Below are 21,704 nucleotides of genomic sequence, written 5' to 3'. Positions count from 1 at the left end.
CCATATCTGCTTCATGATGAATAAGAGTTGTAAGGGGAAATGTTTTTCATAAAATACTGTTTTCTGAGACTCTCTATTTATGAATCAGGGATGGTTATGAGAATAATATGAATATCAAAGCCCTCTGTAGTGTAATCATAAAATCAAGGTATAAAGTATTAGGATGGAAGAAAAGGACAACAGAGACAGTAGACAATAATAATTAAAAGTTACAACTGGAGAATCTGAACACATTATAGTATAATATTATTTTATTTTTTTTTGAGATAATTGTGTTAGATTACACAAGAGAATGTCCTTGAAAAGGATCGAGATTGTATCTCTTGATGACTGTGATAGACCCAAAATCTGAAACTATGCCTATCTAAGAAATTCTCAGAGATATTTGTTCACTGTGTAAAGGCAGAAGTGAATCTAATCTTGTGACATATCTGTTCCTATAAATTAGAAAGTAAATCCATATAGACAGCTTACATATAACACAATTATTATGTGTAAAAGGATTATATTCTTATAACAATTAACTGGCTCCAGAATATCACAACATCATATTGTAAACTGTGGAAAGCACATAAAAATTTTTAATTTAAGAAAAATGGAGCTAATAATACTATTGAAAACTATACATCTCAATATAGAATACTTCAGATCATTTTTGAGTTTGGGAAATAAGAGAATATAGCAAAACTGAAGAATAATAAACTGAGCTTATAAGGTACCCTATTTCTATCATCATTACCATTTTTAAAGTAACCCACTGTGTAGTGTATCTAGTAGGTGCCAATGCCTCTCACAGGAGGTTAATACAGATGTCAGATGGTTCCCATATTTCATGGAACCTTCTTACTTCTCAAAAAGAAAGGTTGGTGCAGGCTGGAAGGAGACAGGGAAATGCAGTCAACTGATGGGGAAAAGCTTTTACTAGAGCAGGACCAGCAGTAAAGGAAGTAAAGGGGGAGCCCGTTTACCTAATAAAAGGCTTCAGGAAATGGACATGTGAGCTGTCCCATAGCAGGGACTGAACCACAGGTTCCTGATACACAGGCTGCTGATGCCCATATTTCTGTATCTTAGTTTCCTATGTGATGAGACCTACTTGTGTCCTAACACAGATACTATCAATGCTGGATTTGTGTAACACAAAATTTTTTAAAGAAATAAGCCATACTTCTCTGAAATGTAGACATCAACCAAACATCTAGTACCTATTTATTAAGTGCTACTTTTTAAAAGCAAAAGACTGAGCTAGGTCCTATGAGAAATTAGAAGTCTGTCTATGATTTAGAAGTCTAGAGTTTCTGCTATCAGTAGAATCAATTTGCAAAACTAGGGCTAATACACAAAATAGCTAGTATTAAAATATACAAGCCAACAGCAACTCAATAGTCAAAATTTTTTCATGCAAGGGTAAGAAAATTCAATGAAGTAGAGCAAGGAGAAACATGATACAAATAACAGAAAATACCCTAGAAATTAGCCTATCCATATAAAAACTAAGCCAAAACTCCAGGATTCTGTTACTTGCATTCATGCTGCAGCATTAAAATGATATAATCGTCAATAAGTAATCGTCATCACATTCCACTATATAATTTGCCTTTATAAACACTTTCTTATGAAACTTCATAGTATTTTATTGGTATGATCTTGTTTATCTTTCAGTTAATAATGAAAAACTATCATTTCCACTTAGATATCCCCTAAGGCTAGAGGAAAAAAATGAACACTGGCAGGTAATTAGGATAATTAATTTACTAGGTCACTAATCAGAGAAGGCACCCCACTCCAGTACTCTTGCCTAGAAAATCCCATGGACAGAGGAGCCTGGTAGGCTGCAGTCCATGGGGTCACGAAGAGTTGGACACGACTGAGCGACTTCACTTTCGCTTTTCACTTTCATGCATTGGAGAAGGAAATGGCAACCCACTCCAGTGTTCTTGCCTGGAGAATACCAGGGACGGGGGAGCCTGTTGGGCTGCCGTCTATGGGGTCGCACAGAGTCAGACACAACTGAAGCGACTTAGCAGCAGCAGCAGCAGCAGGTCACTAATAGAATTTGATCCCACAGTTTTAATGTCTAGTTTAGTGCTCTGCTAAGGACAAAATAATGTATCTAGTTGCTTGGGGTTCTATAGAAAAAGTTAAAATGAAAACATGAGGCATTATAGTGTTGGTTTTCATTATCAATACACACATTTTAAGTGTACCCATTTCATCACTGTTCTCCTAGAAAGTAAACAAAGTTAGCTCAAGTGATAAGCTTCCCTTAATTACCTGCAATGCTACAAATGTACACACACAGATACTGATGCTAACAAGTTAATTACATTACATAAATTACCTCTTCCAAGACATTCCACAGTTCTTCTCCCAAATACTCATTAAAGGGATCCAGATTTTTCCTCACTGTTCCAGTGAATAAAACAGGTTCCTAAATACCACAAAATAGTAAATGTTATTACCATAATCTCTTTTCATTTTAAACCAACGTTTATAGAAAAGAATGAAAATATAAATTATCAAAATTCTCTGCAATTATTAACAATAAAGTTGCAAATGTATGTTCACAAAACAGTATCTCTAAAGTAATTTTCCATTGTATGAAGTGTGCTACACATTATCCTCTGGATTATTAAACACTAAGAGAAGAAAGTGTTGAAGAAGTATTTTCATCCTAAGGAAAAAAATAACTGAAGAAGAGAAAGGAAATTTTTATTTTATTTTTTAAATTGCCATTCTGGTAATAAATGTCTGCTTAAAGACATACACAAACTGAGGATATAATTACATGAGAAACTTTACATCAAGATTTATGTTAATTAACTGTCAATCCTGGCATGATACTGGGAAATACCAAGACAACGATTCAGCACAAGCTGAATTTTGTGCCTCAAGGCAAAAGTGTTAAATTTTTTCACATTTGCACTGAACAATAAAGTAGGCTATTTTCTATGCTAGTCAAACAGCCTTCTGGGATTGGGGACTCTCTCCACATGCATGAATGGAACATCCCTACACATGCAAAGAGAACGTCAGCTCCTGGGGCCTGCGGCTCCTCTGTCCTTGGAGAGATCTCCTCTGATTCTGCACCAGGTGATCCCCACGTTCTCTCACCTGTGCGTCAGGATGACCTGCCTCACAGAACCTCATTACTAACTGCAATGTCAGGATGACCTGAAACCCATTGTGACATGAGCCAGGATAAAATTATTTTCATTGAAATAGTTCTTCCCATTCATTTGCATCAAGAGGAGCCACACATAAATTAATCTGGAAATATATGCCTTTCTGGGTTTCAAGAGAGAATCTTGTACAAAAGCTCATGTAGACCATTTACATTTTCTACTGGAAGGCTCTAGTAAGCCAGGCCACAGAATATGAGCAACAGAGAGGAGCCCAACTGGCTCCTTTCAGTGAAGGAGGCAGGACAAGGGGAGGCACACGTGTGGGTACAAGAGGAGACCTGACGCTTCCACAGTGCCCGGAACTGCTCAGAATCCCCACATTCAAATCCTGCCTGGCCTTGGGGCGGACTTGCCCCCTCCTTTCACAAAAGCCTGAGAAGAAAGATGCAGAAGACAAGCATTTCTTTTCTCCAGCCATGAAGAAAAATGACACTCAGAGAGCCTCCTGTACCTTCTTTCCTTATTATCTTAAAGTCTGATGAGAGAAAAATGGATGCAGAAGACACAGGGCATGTCACCAAAAAAGACATATCCCTAAACAAAATCTAAATTTCAAAAGACATTATAAAGGGAGTTTCATTTGCACAAAGTTAATTAAGTGGCCAACATTCCCCCAAAGCACTTAAAATCACTGGTCACAGGACATTTCAAAATGATTGTTGTATTGAACTGAAAAATACTGAGACCCCAATTTAAAGTCTCCCTTAAAACTCTGAAATTTAGGATCAAAGACTACCCAAGTATCTAAGCAATGGTAAAAGTTCCTTGTCAGTGGACTAATAATTATTTTACTTCAGATAAAAAAAAAAAAATTCTTAATTTTTGCAGTTATCAACTCTAAGTTTCCAACAAGCAGTCTATTTCTCTCCCTTTAGCTGTCTTCATGAGGTTTAGACAAATGACGTGGCCCAACAAGGGGAGGCTGGTCCCCAATATTTCTCCCTTTCCTTTGACTCTCCTCTACCTCTGGGCCCCAAAATGAAGAAGGGACTCTTGAAGGACTAGTGTTTGAGGAGATTTGTTGTTCAGTCACTCAGTCATTCCTGACTCTGCAACCCCACGGACTGCAGCACTCCAGGATTCCCCGTCCTTCACTATCTAACAGTTTTCTCAAATTTGTAAAGGAACAGAAAGAGGCCAGGTTAATAAGCCAGCTTGGAGCCCAGCTGGGAGAAGTGAGATGGGGTCTCTTTGCTTATAACAGTGACAAGAATGTTTCTTCTTAGCCTATCACAGCTTATGTGACCTGAATAGTTTTTCCTTCAGGTTTCTCTCATAGAGAGCAAATTTACATCCTGTAAGAGGTCTAAGGTTTGAAGTGTCCACCAAACCTTTAGCTGCAGAAAGCAGGGGCTATTCTCTAGTTGGAATGTGCAGGCTTCTCACTGCAGGGGCTTTTCTTGCTGCAAAGCACAAGTTCTAGGCGCATGGGCTTCAGTAGTTGCAACTCCTGTGCTCGGCAGTTGCGGGGCACAGTCTCTAGAGCACAAGTTCAATAGTTGTAGGGCACAAGCTTAGCTGCTCTGTGGCATGTGGGATTTTCCCAAATCAGGGATCAAACCCATATCTCCCACACTGGCAGGCAGATTCTTTACCACTAAGCCACCGGGAAAGCCCTGTGAATGTAAACTGATACAGCCACTATGGAGAACAGTATGGTGGTGGGGGTGGTTTAGTGACTAAGTGGTGTCTGACTCTTGTGACCCCATGGACTGTAGCCCCACCAGGCTCCTCTGTCCATGGGATTCTCCAGGCAAGAATATTGGAGTGGGTTGTCATCTTTTTCTCCAAGAGAACAGTATGGATATTCCTTACAAATATAGGAATAAAACTACCATATGACCCAACAATGCCACTACTGGGCATATATCCTAAGAAAATCCTAATTCAAAAAGACTCATGCACCCTAATGTTCACAGCAGTACTATTTACAATAGCCAGGATATGGAAACAACCTAGGTTTCAGGTGGACAGATGAATGGATAAAGAAGTTGTGATACATATATACAATGGAATATTATTACTCAGTAACAAAAAGGAATGCGTTCTAGTGAGCTCTAGTGAACTCACCTCACTAGAACTGAATGAGTTCAGTTCTAAGTGAATCTAGAGCCTGTTACACCGAGTGAAGTAAGTCAGAAAGAGAAAAACAAATGTTGTATTAATTAATGCATATATTGCATAATTAATGCATGTAATTCATAATAAATAATGTATTAATTAATGTATATACATGAAATCCAGAAAAAATGATATGATGAACCTATTTGCAGAACAGGAACAGAGACACAGACATAGAGAATAGACTTGTTGATACACAGAAGAGGAAGGTGAGGGTGGGAAAAATTGAGAGAGTGGTATTGACATATATACCACCATGTATAAGATAGCTAGTGGGAAGGAACTGTTTAATGCAGAGAATTCGACTCAAAGCTCTATGATGACCTAGAGAGGTGGGATGGTGGGATGGGGGAGGGAGGCTCAAGAAGGAGGGGATACATGTGTATATATGGCTGATACAGGATTGAGGGCAGGAGAAGAAGGCGGCGACAGAGGATGAGATGGTCGGATGGCATCACCGATTCAATGGACCTGAATTTGGGCAAACTCTGGGAGATGGTGAGGGACAGAGAGGCCTTGCATCCTGCAGTCTGTGGGGTCACAAAGAGTTGGACAAGACTTGGCAACTGAACAACAACAAAAATAACAGCATGGCTGATACATGGTGTTGTACAGCAGAAATAAACACAACATTGTAAAGCAATTATCCTCCAATTAAAAATAAATTAAAAAACAGAATCTGAAAAAAAGCATACGTGTAACTGAATCACTTTGCTGTACATCTGAGACTAACACAATATTTTAAGTCAATTAAACTTCAATTTAAAAAGAAGAGTTATATGCTTTATTTATATAAGCAATGTTCAACTTTTTCATATAGTTTAATAGTTCTAAAATTTGAATGGTGGAGGAATGTTTGCATGTAATTATTCACCTTTATAAGCTGTAGATGTTTTTAAATGACTTAAATTCAAGTTTTAATGGGTGGGCATTAGTTATGAGAGTTCAAAATTTAGAAATCTTTACATGGCAGTAATTTTTGCTTACATGTTACTGTAATAAATCTATGTGAGTATGAAAAAAAGTTCAGTCACTTATTTCATAATCAGGGCTCTCTCTGTTGTCACCTTCCTCACCTTCTTCCCTATAGGAAGCTCCTTGAAGGGGATGAAACTCTCCAAACTCTGGGGGACTAATGTGACATTCTTAGCAAAAAGAGGAGCCCTCACTTCTGAGTCCCTGACCAACACCACCAGCTGTTTCATGCTGAGCTTTAATCAGAGACCTCAAACACTGTATAGGCCTTAAGGAGTTTCTGCTAATTATCACCAATCCACTGCTGATTGTCATAAAAAGAAAAAAACTAAGTTTAACCATTTCATATTGCAATAAGGGTCCTCACTTAAGTCTATGCTGTCAGTCTAAAAGGACATATTGGGAAATTATGAGTGTTCATTTAGCAGTATTAGTGGAAAAACATATTTTAGTAAGTAAGAACATTTCTGTGATGATATGTCAAATATATGACATGCTAAAACTTCAATACTTTGGCCATCTGATACAAAAACCCAACTCATTGGAAAAGACTGATTCTGGGAAAGATTGAAGGCAAAAGAAGAAGGGGTAAGCAGAGAATAAAGACAGGTAGAAAGCATCATCACCTCAATGGACATGAATTTGAGCAAACTCCAGGAGATAGTAAAGGACAGGGGAGCCTGGCAAGCGACAGTTCATGGGGTCACAAAGAATCATACATGACTTAGTGACTGAACAACAAGAGCGACAAAATTTAATTTAAAAGTTGAATGAAAAGAATGATTTATTACAACATTGACTGAACCTACATTTTTCTTTAAAGTCAGCAGGGAATTTGTGAACAATGTCTGTTATAATAGGTCATGTATTTCATGTGTGGTGTTCATTTTGGTTTCTACTCACTCTACTTTCATCACTTGCCAAATAAGAAACCATTATATTATCTTCAAAAGGTAATAAAAGTGCTGACAAACACATACTGCAAGGGCAGATAAGGGTCAAATGAATGACCCTTATTTCTGATAGATACTTATTATTTAAAGTAAGTAAGTAAAGTGTTAGTTGCTCAGTCGTGCCCAACTCTTTGTGACCCCATGGACTGCAGCCCACCAGGCTCCTCTGTCCATGAGATTTTCCAGGCAAGGATACTGGAGTGGGTTGCCATTTCCTTGTCCAGGGGATCTTCCCAACCCAGGGATTGAACCCAGGCCTCCTGCACTGCAGGCAGATTCTTTACAGACTGAGCTATAATGGAAGACTACCTCCAATCATGAAGTTAGTAAACTAATCTGATAAATAAGGGTTGTAAAAATATTTGTAAGGGATTTTCCTTTTGGTACAGTAGCTAAGAATCCACCTGCCAGTGTAGGGGACACAGGTTCGATCCCTGGTCTGCGAAGATTCCACATACTGTGGAGCAACTAAGCTAGTGTGCAACAACTACCAAATCCATGCTCTGGAGCCATCGAGGCACAACTACAGAGCCTGCACATTTCTACTGAAGCCCACTGGCCTAGAGCCTGTATTCTGCAATGAGAGAAGCCACCGCAATGAGAAGCCTGTGCACCACAATGAAGAGTAGCCCCCACTCACTGCAAACTACAGAAAGCCAGCTCAAAGCAACCAGTGCCGCCAAATAAATAAATAAAAATTTTAAATATTTGTAGGCAGAAAACTTCCGGAGAAGGCAATGGCACCCCACACCAGTACTCTTGCCTAGAAAATTCCATGGACGGAGGAGCCCGGTAGGCTACAGTCCATGGGGTTGCTAAGAGTCAGACACGACTGAGCAGCTTCACTTTCACTTTCACTTTTCACTTTCATGCATTGGAGAAGGAAATGGCAACCCACTCCAGTGTTCTTGCCTGGAGAATCCAGGGACGGGGGAGCCTGGTGGGTTGCTGTCTATGGGGTCGCACAGAGTTGGACACGACTGAAGCGACTTAGCAGCAGCAGCAGGCAGAACACTTTACTGTAGAGATTTATGGCAGGGTGTACAACCTATGTGTAAATAAACACCAAATTTATTGGCCCATGTATACTTTTTCTGAAGGTATACAACTAAACCTCACTTAATAAAGCTTAGCTGACACAGCAGAGTTAGGGGAAAAATACTCTTATTTAATATAATATTTTAAATGGAGCAATAGTTTCAAAACTGTTTTTCATCATGGTTTAAAGTTCATAATTTTAAAATTTAATCCTAGAGTGCCATATTCAGTTGTAATTTTTTCCTTTGTTACTCAACATAAATTCATATTAGGCATGTGACCCAATAATGGCCACTCTGAATCAGCATTTACTGTAGTAAACTGATAATCCCTTGGCACAACTGCAAGACTGGAAACTGCAATCTTAGTGGACCTTTTATGTCTGCTGCTGGAAGACAAGACCCTCATTATCTTACAAAGAAATCCTACTCACTAACCTTCAGAGGCCTAACACACCCTGAGATGAAGGCAAAACCATACAAGTGGTTGGTTATAAACAAAGCAGATAATCCTGTCAGTCCCAAACCAGGAATCTGCCCTCCACTATAGTATATCCTCACAGAAGCTACTGCTGCTGACTCCTAAGAGCTACATTATCATTTCTAATTTGAGGATCTTTCTTAAGGGGAAGCTTATCTCCCTGTTATAAGAATAAGAAAACCACCTGAAGTCACTTTTAATCTTGGTTTCCATCTTTTTTTAAAATCCTGTAATGTCTGAATGAAACATGAACAGCATGAAAAGGCAAAATGATAGGATACTGAAAGAGGAACTCCCCAGGTCAGTAGGTTCCCAATATGCTACTGGAGATCAGTGGGGAAATAACTCCAGAAAGAGTGAAAGGATGGAGCCAAAGCAAAAACAATACCCAGTTGTGGATGTGACTGGTGATAGAAGCAAGGTCCGATGTTGTAAAGAGCAATATTGCATAGGAACCTGGAATGTTAGGTCCATGAATCAAGGCAAATTGGAAGTGGTCAAACAGGAGATGGCAAGAGTGACCATTGACATTCTAGGAATCAGCAAACTAAAATGTACTGGAATGGGTGAATTTAACTCAGATGACCATTATATCTACTACTTTGGGCAGGAATCCCTTAGAAAAAATGGAGTAGCCATCATGGTCAACAAAAGAGTTCAAACGCAGTACTTGGATGCAATCTCAAAAACGACAGAATGATCTGTTCATTTCCAAGGCAAACCATTCAATATCACGGTAATCCAAGCCTATGCCCCAACCAGTAATGCTGAAGAAGCTGAAGTTGAATGGTTCTATGAAGACCTACAAGATCTTTTAGAACTAACACCCAAAAAAGATGTCCTTTTCATTATAGGAGACTGGAATACAAAAGTAGGAAGTCAAGAAACACCTGGAGTAACAGGCAGATTTGGCCTTGGAGAACAGAATGAAGCAAGGCAAAGACTAATAGAATTTTGCCAAAGAGAACGCACTGGTCATAGCAAACACCCTCTTTCAACAACACAAGAGAAGACTCTACACATGGACATCACCAGATGGTCAACACCAAAATCAGATTGATTATATTCTTTGCAGCCAAAGATGGAGAAGCTCCATACAATCAGCAAAAACAAGATGTGGGGCTGACTGTGGCTAAGATCATGAACTCCTCATTGCCAAATTCAGACTTAAATTGAAGAAAGTAGGGAAAATCATGAGACCATTCAGGTATGACCTAAATCAAATCCCTTATGACTATACAGTAGAAGTGATAAATAGATTTAAGGGACTAGATCTGATAGGCAGAATGCCCAATGAACTATGAACAGAGGTTCATGACATTGTACAGGAGACAGGAATCAAGACCATCCCCAAGGAAAAGAAATGCAAAAAAGCAAAACAGCTGTCTGAGGAGGCCTTACAAATAGCTTTGAAAAGAAGAGAAGTGAAAGGCAAAACAGAAAAGAAAAGATACACCCATCTGAATGCAGATTTCCAAAGAATAGCAAGAAGAGATAAGAAAGCCTTCCTCAGTGATCAGTGCAAAGAAATAGAGGAAAACAACAGAATGGGAAAGACTAGCAATCTCTTCAAGAAAATTAGAGATATCAAGGGAATATTTCATGCAAAGATGGGCACAATAAAGGACAGATATAGTACAGACCTAACAGAAGCATAAGATATTAAGAAGAGGTGTAAGAATACACAGAAGAACTATACAAAAAAGATCTTCATGACCCAGATATCCACGATGATGTGATTACTCACTTAGAGCCAGACATCCTGGAGTGGGAAGTCAGGAGGCCCTTAGGAAGCATCACTACGAACAAAGCTAGTGGAGGTGATGGAATTCCAGTTGAGCTATTTCAAATCCTGAAAGACGATGCTGTGAAAGTGATGCACTCAATATGCCAGCAAATTTGGAAAACTCAGCAGTGGCCACAGGACTGGAAAAGGTCAATTTTCATTCCAATCCTAAAGTAAGGCAATCCCAAAGAATGCTCAAACTACCGCACAATTGCACTCATCTCACACGTTAGTAAAGTAAAGCTCAAAATTCTCCAAGCCAGGCTTCAGCAATACATGCACCGTGAACTTCCAGATGTTCAAGCTGGTTTTAGAAAAGGCAGAGGAATCAGAGATCAAATTGCCAACATCTGCTGGATTGTAGAAAAAGCAAGAGAGTTCCAGAAAAGCATCTATTTCTGCTTTATTGACTATGCCAAAGCCTTTGACTGTGTGGATCACAATCAACTGTGGAAAATTCTGAAAGAGATGGGAATACCAGACCACCTGACCTGCCTCTTAAGAAACCTATATGCAAGTCAGGAAGCAACAGTTAGAACTGGGTATGGAACAACAGACTGGTTCCAAATAGGAAAAGGAGTACGTCAAGGCTGTATATTGTCACCCTGCTTATTTAACTTATATGCATAGTACATCATAAGAAACGCTGGGCTGGAAGAAGCACAAGCTGGAATCAAGATTGCTGGGAGAAACCTCAATAACCTCAGACATGCAGATGACACCACCCTTATGGCAGAAAGTGAAGAAGAACTAAAAAGCCTCTTGATGAAAGTGAAAGTGGAGAGTGAAAAAGTTGGCTTAAAGCTCAACATTCAGAAAACGAAGATCATGGCATCCGGTCCCATCACTTCATGGCAGATAGATGGGGAAACAGTGGAAACAGTGGCTGACTTTATTTTTCTGGGCTCCAAAATCACTGCAGATGGTGATTGCAGCCATGAAATTAAAAGATGCTTACTCCTTGGAAGGAAAGTTATGACCATCCTAGAGAGCATATTAAAAAGCAGAGACATTACTTTGCCATCAAAGGTCCATCTAATCAATGCTATGGTTTTTCCGGTGGTCATGTATGGATGTGAAATTTGGACCGTGAAGAAGGTTGAGCGCTGAAGAATTGATGCTTTTGAACTGTGGTGTTGGAGAAGACTCTTGAGAGTCCCTTGGACTGCAAGGAGATCCAATTAGTCTATCCTAAAGGAGATCAGTCCTGGGTGTTTATTGGAAGGACTGATGCTGAAGCTGAAACTCCAATACTTTAGCCAACTCATGTGAAGAGTTGACTCACTGAAAAAGACCCTGATGCTGGTAGGGATTGGGGGCAGGAGGAGAAGGGGACAACAGAGGATGAGATGGCTGGATGGCATCACCGACTCCATGGACATGAGTTTGAGTAAAGCCTGGGAGTTGGTGATTGACAGGGAGGCCTGGTGTGCTGCAATTCATGGGGTCCCAAGGAGTCTGACAGGACTGAGCAACTGAACTGAACTGAACTGAATGTCTGAATTATCAGACTGAATGTCTGATCATCATCCATATTCAGAAGAAAAAGACATTGTTTTCCAACAAAGGAAGAAGAATTTAAGTCATGTAAAGTCCTGTTTCAGGGGCTACAGGGAGCACTTTCAAGGGATTTAATGAAGACTTCAGGTTAAGAAACAAAGGGCTGAATACATTAGGCTAGAATCCAGTTATATTTCCTTACTAGTATTCTCCCTCTCAGTTTTGTTCTCAAGAAAAAAACAAGGTGTGGGGCTGGGTAGGGGTGGGGAGAAAAGCTGGTAATCATGGAGAAGTCTTAGAGAGCGAGCTCTGGTTCACCCTTCAACCTACTGAAGAAAACTCATGGAATAAAAATACCAAAAGAGGAAAGTAAGCTGTTTAAAAAACACTTAGCTTTTGCTTTTTTTTTTTTAAGCCTATAAAATGTTAAAAAATGAATCTGTTTAAACATGAGAAAGATGATGACTGCTGATCTGTACCAACACTTGGGCTGTAATCATAAATACTGAATTTGCAAGGAATCCCTCTTCATCTGAAAACAATTTATTTGTGCTACTATCATAAGGGGTTCTAGGTTTAGAGAATCATCCAGAGGTTTTGAAATCTGTTTTTCAAGATCTGTTCAGATAAGCAGGCTTTGTTGCTGTTGTTGTTCAGTCACTAAACTGTGTCCTACTCTTTTGCAACCCCATGGACTGTAGCCCACAAGGTTCTTCTGTCCATGGAATTTCCCAGGCAAGAATACTAGAGTGGGTTGCCATTTCCTTCTCTACGGGATCTTCCCAAGCCAAGGATCAAACCTATGTCTCCTGCACTTTCAGTGAGATTCTTTACCACCAAGCCACCAGAGCAACTGTACTTCAATTAAAAAAAATAGACACACACAAAATTTGTGTCCAGGCTTGGCCCCTTACTTATTAAAAGGCATAAGCTCCCAGAACCTCTATTTTCAAATTTGACAGATAAGGATAACAACAGAAGTGTGAGAATTAAACAAGAAATGGTAGGAAAAGAGGTTAAAATGTGTTAGTTCAGTTCAGTTCAGTCGCTCAGTTGTGTCTGACTCTTTGTGACCCCATGGACTGCAGCATTCCAGGCCTCCCTGTCCATCACCAACGCCCAGGGTTTACTCACACTCATGTCCATTGAGTCAGTGATGTCACGCAAACAACTCATCCTCTGTTGTCCCCTTTCTCCTCCTGCCTTCAATCTTTCCCAGCATCAGGGTCTTTTCCAACGAGTTTGTTCTTCGCATCAGGTGGCCAAAGTATTGGAGTCTCAGCTTCAGCATCAGTCCTTCCAATTGATATTCAGAACTGATTTCCTTTAGGATTGACTGGTTGGATATCTTTACAGTCCAAGGGACTCTCAAGAGTCTTCTCCAACACGACAGTTCAAAAGCATCAATTCTTCAACGTTCAGCTTTCTTCATAGTCGAACTTTCACATCCACACGTGACTTCTGGAAAAACCATAGCCTCGACTAGATGGACCTTTGTTGGCAAAGTAACGTCTCTGCTTTTTAATATGCTGTCTAGGTTGGTCATAATTTTTCTTCCAAGGAGTAAGCGTCTTTTAATTTCATGTCTGCAGTCACCATCTGCAGTGATTTTGGGGCCCCCCAAAATAAAGTCTGTCACTGTTTCCACTGTTTCCCCATCTATTTGCCATGAAGTGAGGATTCCACAAATGTTAGGAATTATTATTAATACTTTTGTAACTTGCTGATAAGCTGCTAAGTCGCTTCAGTCGTGTCCAACTCTGTGCGACCCCATAGACGGGAGCCCACTTGTCCCCCATCCCTGGGATTCTCCAGGCGAGAACACTGGAGTGGGTTGCTATTTCCTTTTCCAATGCATGAAAGTGAAAAGTGAAAGTGAAGTCAGTCGTGTCCGACTCCTAGCAACCCCATGGACTGCAGCCCACCAGGCCCCTCTGTCCATGGGATTTTCCAAGCAAGAGTACTGGAGTGGGGTGCCATCACCTTTTCCACTTGTGTAACTTGTCAGAGCCTAAAACAAGCACTAGAGGAACAGAAATGAGAGATTCAGGCTCTGTCCTCTAGGAGAGGATAAAAATAGTCAAGAATGTGGGGAGAGCTGAGAAAAAATAAAAATGCCAGAGGTCTTCATCATGGACTGGAAAGTATGAGTGTGTATTCAGTGGTGGTCAGGAAAGAAGCTGCTGGGAGAGGAGCCACAAATCAAAATACTGAAACAAACAAACAAACAATATTCTCTCTTCTTGCTCTTGGTAGAAAACATTAGATATATTACTCTGTTATGCTTTTTCACAAAATTCCTACTGTAGTTTTTTGTTGTTTTAGTTTGATTTGGTTTGTGCTTTATTCTTTGACTCAAATGGTAAAGAATCTGCCTGCAATGCGGGAGACCGGGGTTCATTCTCTGGGTCTGGAAAATCCCCTGAAGAAGGAAATGGCTGCCCACTTCAGAATTCTTGCCTGGAGAATTCCAGGGAAAGAGAAGCCTTGTGGGCTACACTCCCTGGGGTCACTAAGAGTCAGAAACAACTGAACAATTAACACTCTTTAAATTTATATAAATAATTTGGTTTATACAATAAATATAAAGAAAATCACAAGGAACCATAACAACATAAACAGAAATTAAAGAGCAAAGTCATTTCAGAACGTGTTACTCTTTTTACTTATGTAGACTAATACCCAAAAGGCCAGTCCCCCAATCTATAGGAATAACAATAGCTACTATTGACTGAGCTTTCTCAAAAACCAAGCACGGGCCACGAACGTTTCCTCACCAGTTACATCTTCACAACAAATTTGTGAGGCAGTAATTTGCAGATCTGGTTTAAGGATGGGGAGGCTGAAACTTGAAAGCCGAGTGACTTCATCAAAGTCCTATAGCTGTATGAGCCAGAGCAGGAATAAAACTGTGGGTCACACTGACACTTGGTCTACACTCTTAAATATTCTACCCCTGGCTGCCTCTTGAATGATTTCCTGGGAACTTTTGCACATTGAAAGTTCTCTCCAAATTCTCTCTCTTTAATCAATCAACACTGCACCTTGGAGACAAATAGATATAAAATGAAAAAATAAATATTTGATGATCATTAACAACATGGATGGGAGAAGGCAATGGCATCCCACTCCAGTACTGTTGCCCGGAAAATCCCATTGATGGAGGAGCCTGGTAGGCTGCAGTCCATGGGGTCGCTAAGAGTCAGACACGACTGAGTGACTTCACTTTCACTTTCCACTTTCAAGCATTGGAGAAGGAAATGGCAACCCACTCCAGTGTTCTTGCCTGGAGAATCCCATGGACAGGGAAGCCTGGTAGGCTGCAGTCCATGGGGTTGCACAGAGTCGGACATGACTGAAGTGACTTGGCAGGCAGCAGCAACAACATGGATAGAAAGTTTAGCACTGTTTTATAAGCATGTTCTCTGGAGTGTGTATATAAGTGAAAGTGAAATCAGTCATGTCTGATTTGGACTGTCGCCCCACAGGCTCCTCTGTCCATGGAATACTCCAAGCAAGAATACTAGAGTGGGAAGCCATTTTCTTTTTCAGGGTATCTTACTGACCCAGGTATTGAATCCGGGTCTCCTGTATTGCAGGCAGATTATTTACTGTCTGAGCCACCAGGGAAGCCCATAGAACATGCTCAAAAGTAGGGTGGAAACTTATGGAACAGAACCAAAACCTGGCGATGAAGGATGTTTAATCTTTTCTCAGATGTGTTTCCAAACATTACCTGCAGAGCCAAGACCATCTACCATTACTTCTTTATTTATAGAGTTCTTTTATGTATATAGCCACACAACCTTTTTCATTAAAAATAATGTGGAGCACATTTCTAAATCCTTTCATCCAATGATACAAAAGGATTTTACAGACACACCCATTATTTCTGCAAACTAATCTCATTTGGCACATTCCAAAATATAAAACTTGGTGATCTAAACTTATTCATTTTCTACTGTAACAACTAAGTTATGAATCTAATAGCCAGTGGGAATCTTTAAATACAGGCATTTTACGTACTAAAATTTTCTTTCCATTTTTCCTAAAAAGCATACCTTTGAAAAAAATTTTAATTGTGGTCAAATATTAACACACAGAAAATTTACTAGCATAATCATTTTTAAGTAAACAGTTCAGTGGTATTAAATACATTCACATTGTTGTGAATCTGGATCACCACCATCCAGTCACAGATTCCTTTCATTTTGCAAAACTGAAACTCTGTACCCATTAAACAACAATTCTCCATTCCTTGCTCCTGGCAGCTCATGGCAACCATCACTCTACTTCCCATCTCCATGAACTGACTACTCTAGGTACTTCGTATTGGTAGAATCATACACTATTTGTCATTTGTGACTGGCCTATTTCATTAGCACAATGTCCTCAAGGTTCATCTGTGTTTTAGCATGTGTCAGAATTTCATTTTTTTTAAGGCTGAATAGTACTTCATGGTATGTACATGTACTAGATTTTGCTAATCCATCCATCTGTCAATGCACCCTTGGGACCCTCAACCCTTAGGCTATTAAGAATAACTCTGCTATGAATATACATCTCTTCAAGACTTCTTCAAGTATCTCTTCAAGACCTTTATTTCAATTATTTTGGGCTGAAATCCTAAAGTAGAATTGCTAGATCATATGACAATTCTATTTTTAAATCTTTTGAGCAACCATCATTTTTTTTTTCCACAGTGGCTGCACCATTTTACATTCCTATCAACAATGAGCAAGAATCTAATTTCTCTACAACCTTGCCAATACTTGTTATTATTTTTCTTTCTTTTTTGATAGTAGACATCTTAAGGGGTGTGAGGTGTAATCTCACTGTATTCTGAAAAAAATATCTTCATTTCAAAAGTACTTATACTAATTCCAGGTATTTTAGAGGACAGGGGTAGGTAGCAACAGTTGTACTCAGTCGTAAGACTCAAATCCACACTCTCCTTCCCTTTGGGTACCATATTATATACGCTTCCTAATAAACAGGCATTCCAGAGCTCATTATACCCACATTCAAGGAATCACATTTGCCTGGTTCATTTTTCTCCTTTCCTGTCTGTGTTTCTCATTTCCTATGATGTCTGTGTTTTCCTGAGCTTTTCTGGAGAATTGTACAGTACGAAACAAACAAACAAACAAAAAACTCAAAACAAAAAATTGGTAAGTCTGTCAAAGCAAAGGGCAGGATGGCAGCTGAGGACACACAGGGCCTATGTTACCCTTGGCTATGTACCTGGAGGACAGTAATTGCTCAGTAAATACTCGTGGAATTATGTTGAGTGGATGAACCACAAGGAAAGACAGGCACTTCTACTGTGCATATAACCCAGTAACAATCTCTCAAAGTCATACTTTAAGAATCAGAAAAAAAAGAAAACAGACTCAGAACTCAGGAAGAGATGGCCAATTCAATGCTCCATCCTCACAGCATCTATGTTTTGGGTCTGTGTGAGGCACTTCACACTCACCTATTTTGTCCTCACAACAGCTCCAGGGGTTTGGACTGCTAGCTGCCTTGTAAGAGAGAAAGCTGAGGTGCACAGAGATGGAATTCTGCGTTCCATATTCTTCCTTACTTTTCTGTGCTGACTCCCTGGTGAAAGTTACTTACTAATATCCAAATTGTAAGTCTCCCCAAAGCATCTATATGCCCTGAAATTCTCAAAGCCCCACAGTTTCCCAAAGCACCCTCCAGGGAGATAGTCACCTTTGAAAAGATGTCCTTGTTTCCAGAGCAAAATTCCACCTGTAAGACACTTAAAATTCGTGTTTCCCTATAGGAATCTCTCCAGTGCTAAACAAATCATTAGTCCTTTTGTTCTCAGAATTGTGTGGTACCTGAGGAACTCTAAGTCCAGAAATCTATCTCAGTAAGTCCTTAAATCACGTGCAAACAAAACTAATGAATGAACAAAGAACCAAAACCTGGTGTCTGATGAAAGTGTCTGTTGAAAATACCTGCTGCTAAAAATATGCTCTATTGAGGGGAAAAAGGATTAATCATTTCATGTAATTTGAAAAAAATAATCAAATTAAAAACAAGTAAACTTGGGTGCCTTATAAAAAGAACATGTGAGAATGTTCTAATGTGCATACCTGAGGTGCAACTGACATACTCTTCCGTGAATGGTTAAGTCCAATATGGGTTATCAAGATGTCATCAATCCAAATGCCACCTTTAGGTTCTGACAATCTAAAAAGTGCAGCAATAAGGGAACTTTTTCCAGCTCCTGTTCTTCCCACAATGCCAAGCTGTAAAGAGATCCAGAAGAGATTAAGAATTAACAGGATGCAACAAACCTGGGAGAAATCCTGATTGTTGAAGATGAAATTTAAAAGTTCTATATAAACAGTAGTATATAAGTTTCTTAGTTATGGCACTGTTGACATTCTGGGCCAGATAATTCCTTGTTGAGGGATGGAGGGCTATACTGTATATTGTAGGATGTTGGTAGTAACCATGAACTCTACCCACTAGATACCAGAAGCACCCTCCAAATTGTGCAGTGTGTATATATGTGGTTCCTATGTTCTGTGTCATGGCTAGATGGCATCACCATCTCGATGGACATGAGTTCATGTAAGCTCTGGGAATTGGTGATGGACAGGGAAGCCTGGGGTGCTGCAATCCATGGGGACACAGAGTCAGACATGACTGAGCAACTGAACTGAACTGAACCGAACCGATGTTCTGTGTACAGGCAGGCCTCAAAGATATTTTGGATTTGGTTACAGACCACCTCAATAATTAGGGTTTTCCAGGTGGCACAACAGTAAAGAATCTGCTTGCCAATGCAAGAAACGCAGATTTGATCCCTGGATTGGGAAGAGTCCTTGGAGAAGGAAATGGCAACCCTGTCCAGTTTCCTGCCTGGGAAATCCCATGGACAGAGGAGCCTGGTGAGCTATAGTCCACGAGGTCACAAAGAGTCAGATATGATCAAGTGACTGAGCACACACACAAACCTACATAACATGAATATGACACAAAAAAGGAAGTTATATGAACTTTTTTGTTTCTCTTTGCAAATAAAAGTTATGTTTAGGGGCTTCCTTGGTGGCTCAGTGGTAAAGAATCCATCTATCAATGCAGGGGACACAGGTTTGATCCCTGATGCAGGAAGAATCCACATGATGCAGAGCAACTAAGCCCATGTACCACAGTGACTGAAGCCTACATGTCCTAAAGCCAGGGAGCCAAAAGAAGAGAAGCCACTGCCATGAGAAGGCTATGCACTGCAACTGGAAAATAGCCCCTGCTCACTGCAACTAGAGAAAAAGTGAGCATCAGCAAAGAACTAGTAGAACCAAAAATAAATAAAATTATTTTTTAACACATGTATACCTGTGGTGGATTCATTTTGATATTTGGCAAAACTAATACAATTATGTAAGGTTTAAAAATAAAATAAAATTAATTAAAAAAATAAAAAAAATAAAGGTTAAAAAAGTATTAGATCAAAAAAAAAATAAAGTTATGTTTCTACTATATTGTAGTCTACTAAGTACACAATAGCATTATGTATATAAAAAATGTTCATACCTTAATTTTCAAATAATTTATTTCTAAAAGAATGCTAACCATCATCTAAGGCTTTATCAGGTAGTAACACTAAAGTAAAAGAGATGACTTACAACTAAATATTAAAAAACTAAAATCATGTCATGCAGCCCCATTCAGTTCAGTTCAGTCACTCAGTTGTATCTGACTCTTTGTGACCCCATGGACTGCAGCACACCAGGCTTCCATGTTCATCAACAACTCCCAGAGCTTATACAAACTCATGTCCATCGAGTCAGTGATGCCATCCAATCATCTCATCTTCTGTCATCCCCTTTTCCAGCCTTCAATCTTTCCCAGCATCAGGGTCTTTTCAAAAGAGTCAGTTCTTCACATCAGGTGGCCAAAGTATTGGAGTTGCAGCTTCAGCATCACTCTTTCCAATGAACAGTCAGGACTGATTTCCTTTAGGATTGACTGGTTGGAACTCCTTGCAGTCCTAGGGACTCTCAAGAGTCTTCTCTAACACCACAGTTCAAAAGCACCAGTTCTTCAGCACTCAGCTTTCTTTATAATTCATCTCTCACATCCATACATGACTCCTGGAAAAACCATAGCTTTGGCTAGAAGGACCTTTGTTGGCAAAGTAACGTCTCTGCTTTTTAATATGCTATCTAGGTTGGTCATAGCTTTTCTTCCAAAGAGTAAGAGTATTTTAATTTCATGACAGCAGTCACCATCTGCAGTGATTTTGGAGCCCCCCCCCCCCCCAAAAAAAATAGTCTCACTGTTTTCATTGTTTCCCCATCTATTTTCTATGAAGTGATAGGACCAGATGCCATGATCTTGGTTTTCTGAATGTGGAGTTTTAAGCCAAATTTTTCACTCTCCTCTTGCACTTTCATCAAGAAGCTCTCTTGTTTTTCCTCACTTTCTGCCATAAGGGTGGTGTCATCTGCATATCTGAGGTTATTGATATTTCTCCTGACAATCTTAATTCCAGCTTGTGCTTCATCCAATCCAGAATTCCCTGCATGATGTACTCTGAATATAAGTTAAATAAGCAGGGTGACAATATACAGCCTTGGCATACTCCTTTCCCTGTTTGGAACCAGTCTGTGTTTCATGTCCAGTTCTAACTGTTGCTTCTTGACCTGCATATAGGTTTCTCAAGATGCAGGTCAGGTGGTCTGGTGTTCCCATCTGTTTAAGAATTTTGCAGTTTGATTGTGATCCACACAGTCAAAGGCTTTGGCATAGTCAATAGAGCAGAAATAGATGTTTTTCTGGAACTCTCTTGCTTTTTCAATGATCCAACGGATGTTGGCAGCTTGATCTCTGGTTCCTTTGTGCTTTTAAAATCCAGCTTGAACCTCTGGAAGTTCTCGGTTCACATACTGTTGAAGCCTGGCTTGGGGAACTTTGAGCATTACTTTGCTAGCGTGTGAGATGAGTGCAATCGTGCGGTAGTCTGAACATTCTTTGGCATTGCCTTTCTTTGGGATTGGAATAAAAAATGACCTTTTCCAGTCCTGTGGCCACTGTTGAATTTGTGGCCACTTCCTGAGTAACCAGGAAGCTTAGGGTGCTATTTACTTCATTTGGGGTCTTATTTTTACTAGCTGTTTATTCCATGAATTCAAATCTTATTTGTATCCACTACATTTCCCCCTTTACTCTAATTCCCATGAATTGAGGCAACAGAGGCAAGGACAAAAAGAGAATAAAGCCCAATTTCTGCTAGGCTGGGCTTCCCTTGTGGCTCAGATGGTAAAGAATCTGCCTGCAATGCAGGAGACCCGCGTTCAATGCCTGAGATCTCCAGAAGATCCCCTGGAGAAGAAAATGGCAACCCACTCCAGTATTGTTACCTGGAAAATTCCATGGACACAGGAACCTGATGGGCTGAAGTCCATGGAGTCACAAAGAGTTGGACATGACTGAGTGACTTCCTCTTTTCTGCTAGCCTGGCTCACTCCCTTGTTCCCCCACCCAAGAGCGGCCTCTCTCAATTGAATCCAAAACAAAAGGGATGTCTTAGAGTAACAGGGCCTGGGACATGTGAGCAGAGGGAACCTGGGATGTACACAGGTGGAGTCAAATCACTTCATGAATCTACTGCCCGGGTATCATCTTCAAACACAGAAACGAAGC

General features: G+C 39.9%; 1 protein-coding gene across 6 annotated transcripts in view; it reads right to left on the bottom strand.

Moving 5' to 3' along the window:
- LOC109567081 (ATP-binding cassette sub-family C member 4-like) overlaps positions 1-21,704 on the bottom strand; it is a 166,198-nt gene that overhangs the window by 29,158 nt on the left and 115,336 nt on the right. For all 6 annotated transcript variants that reach the window (XM_070799882.1, XM_070799885.1, XM_070799884.1 and 3 more), the window contains exons 26-27: positions 18,146-18,301; positions 2,342-2,431 (exon numbers count right to left, since the gene is read on the bottom strand). In XM_070799882.1, coding sequence (XP_070655983.1) covers positions 2,342-2,431; positions 18,146-18,301 — 246 coding nt within the window. The remainder of the gene's footprint in view (positions 1-2,341; positions 2,432-18,145; positions 18,302-21,704) is intronic.

The sequence above is a fragment of the Bos indicus genome, chromosome 12, assembly GCF_029378745.1.
Source record: "Bos indicus isolate NIAB-ARS_2022 breed Sahiwal x Tharparkar chromosome 12, NIAB-ARS_B.indTharparkar_mat_pri_1.0, whole genome shotgun sequence".
NCBI classification, from domain to species: Eukaryota; Metazoa; Chordata; class Mammalia; order Artiodactyla; family Bovidae; genus Bos; species Bos indicus.
The sequence above is the reverse complement of the archived record's forward strand: the minus strand, read 5'-3'. Positions and strand labels throughout refer to the sequence as shown.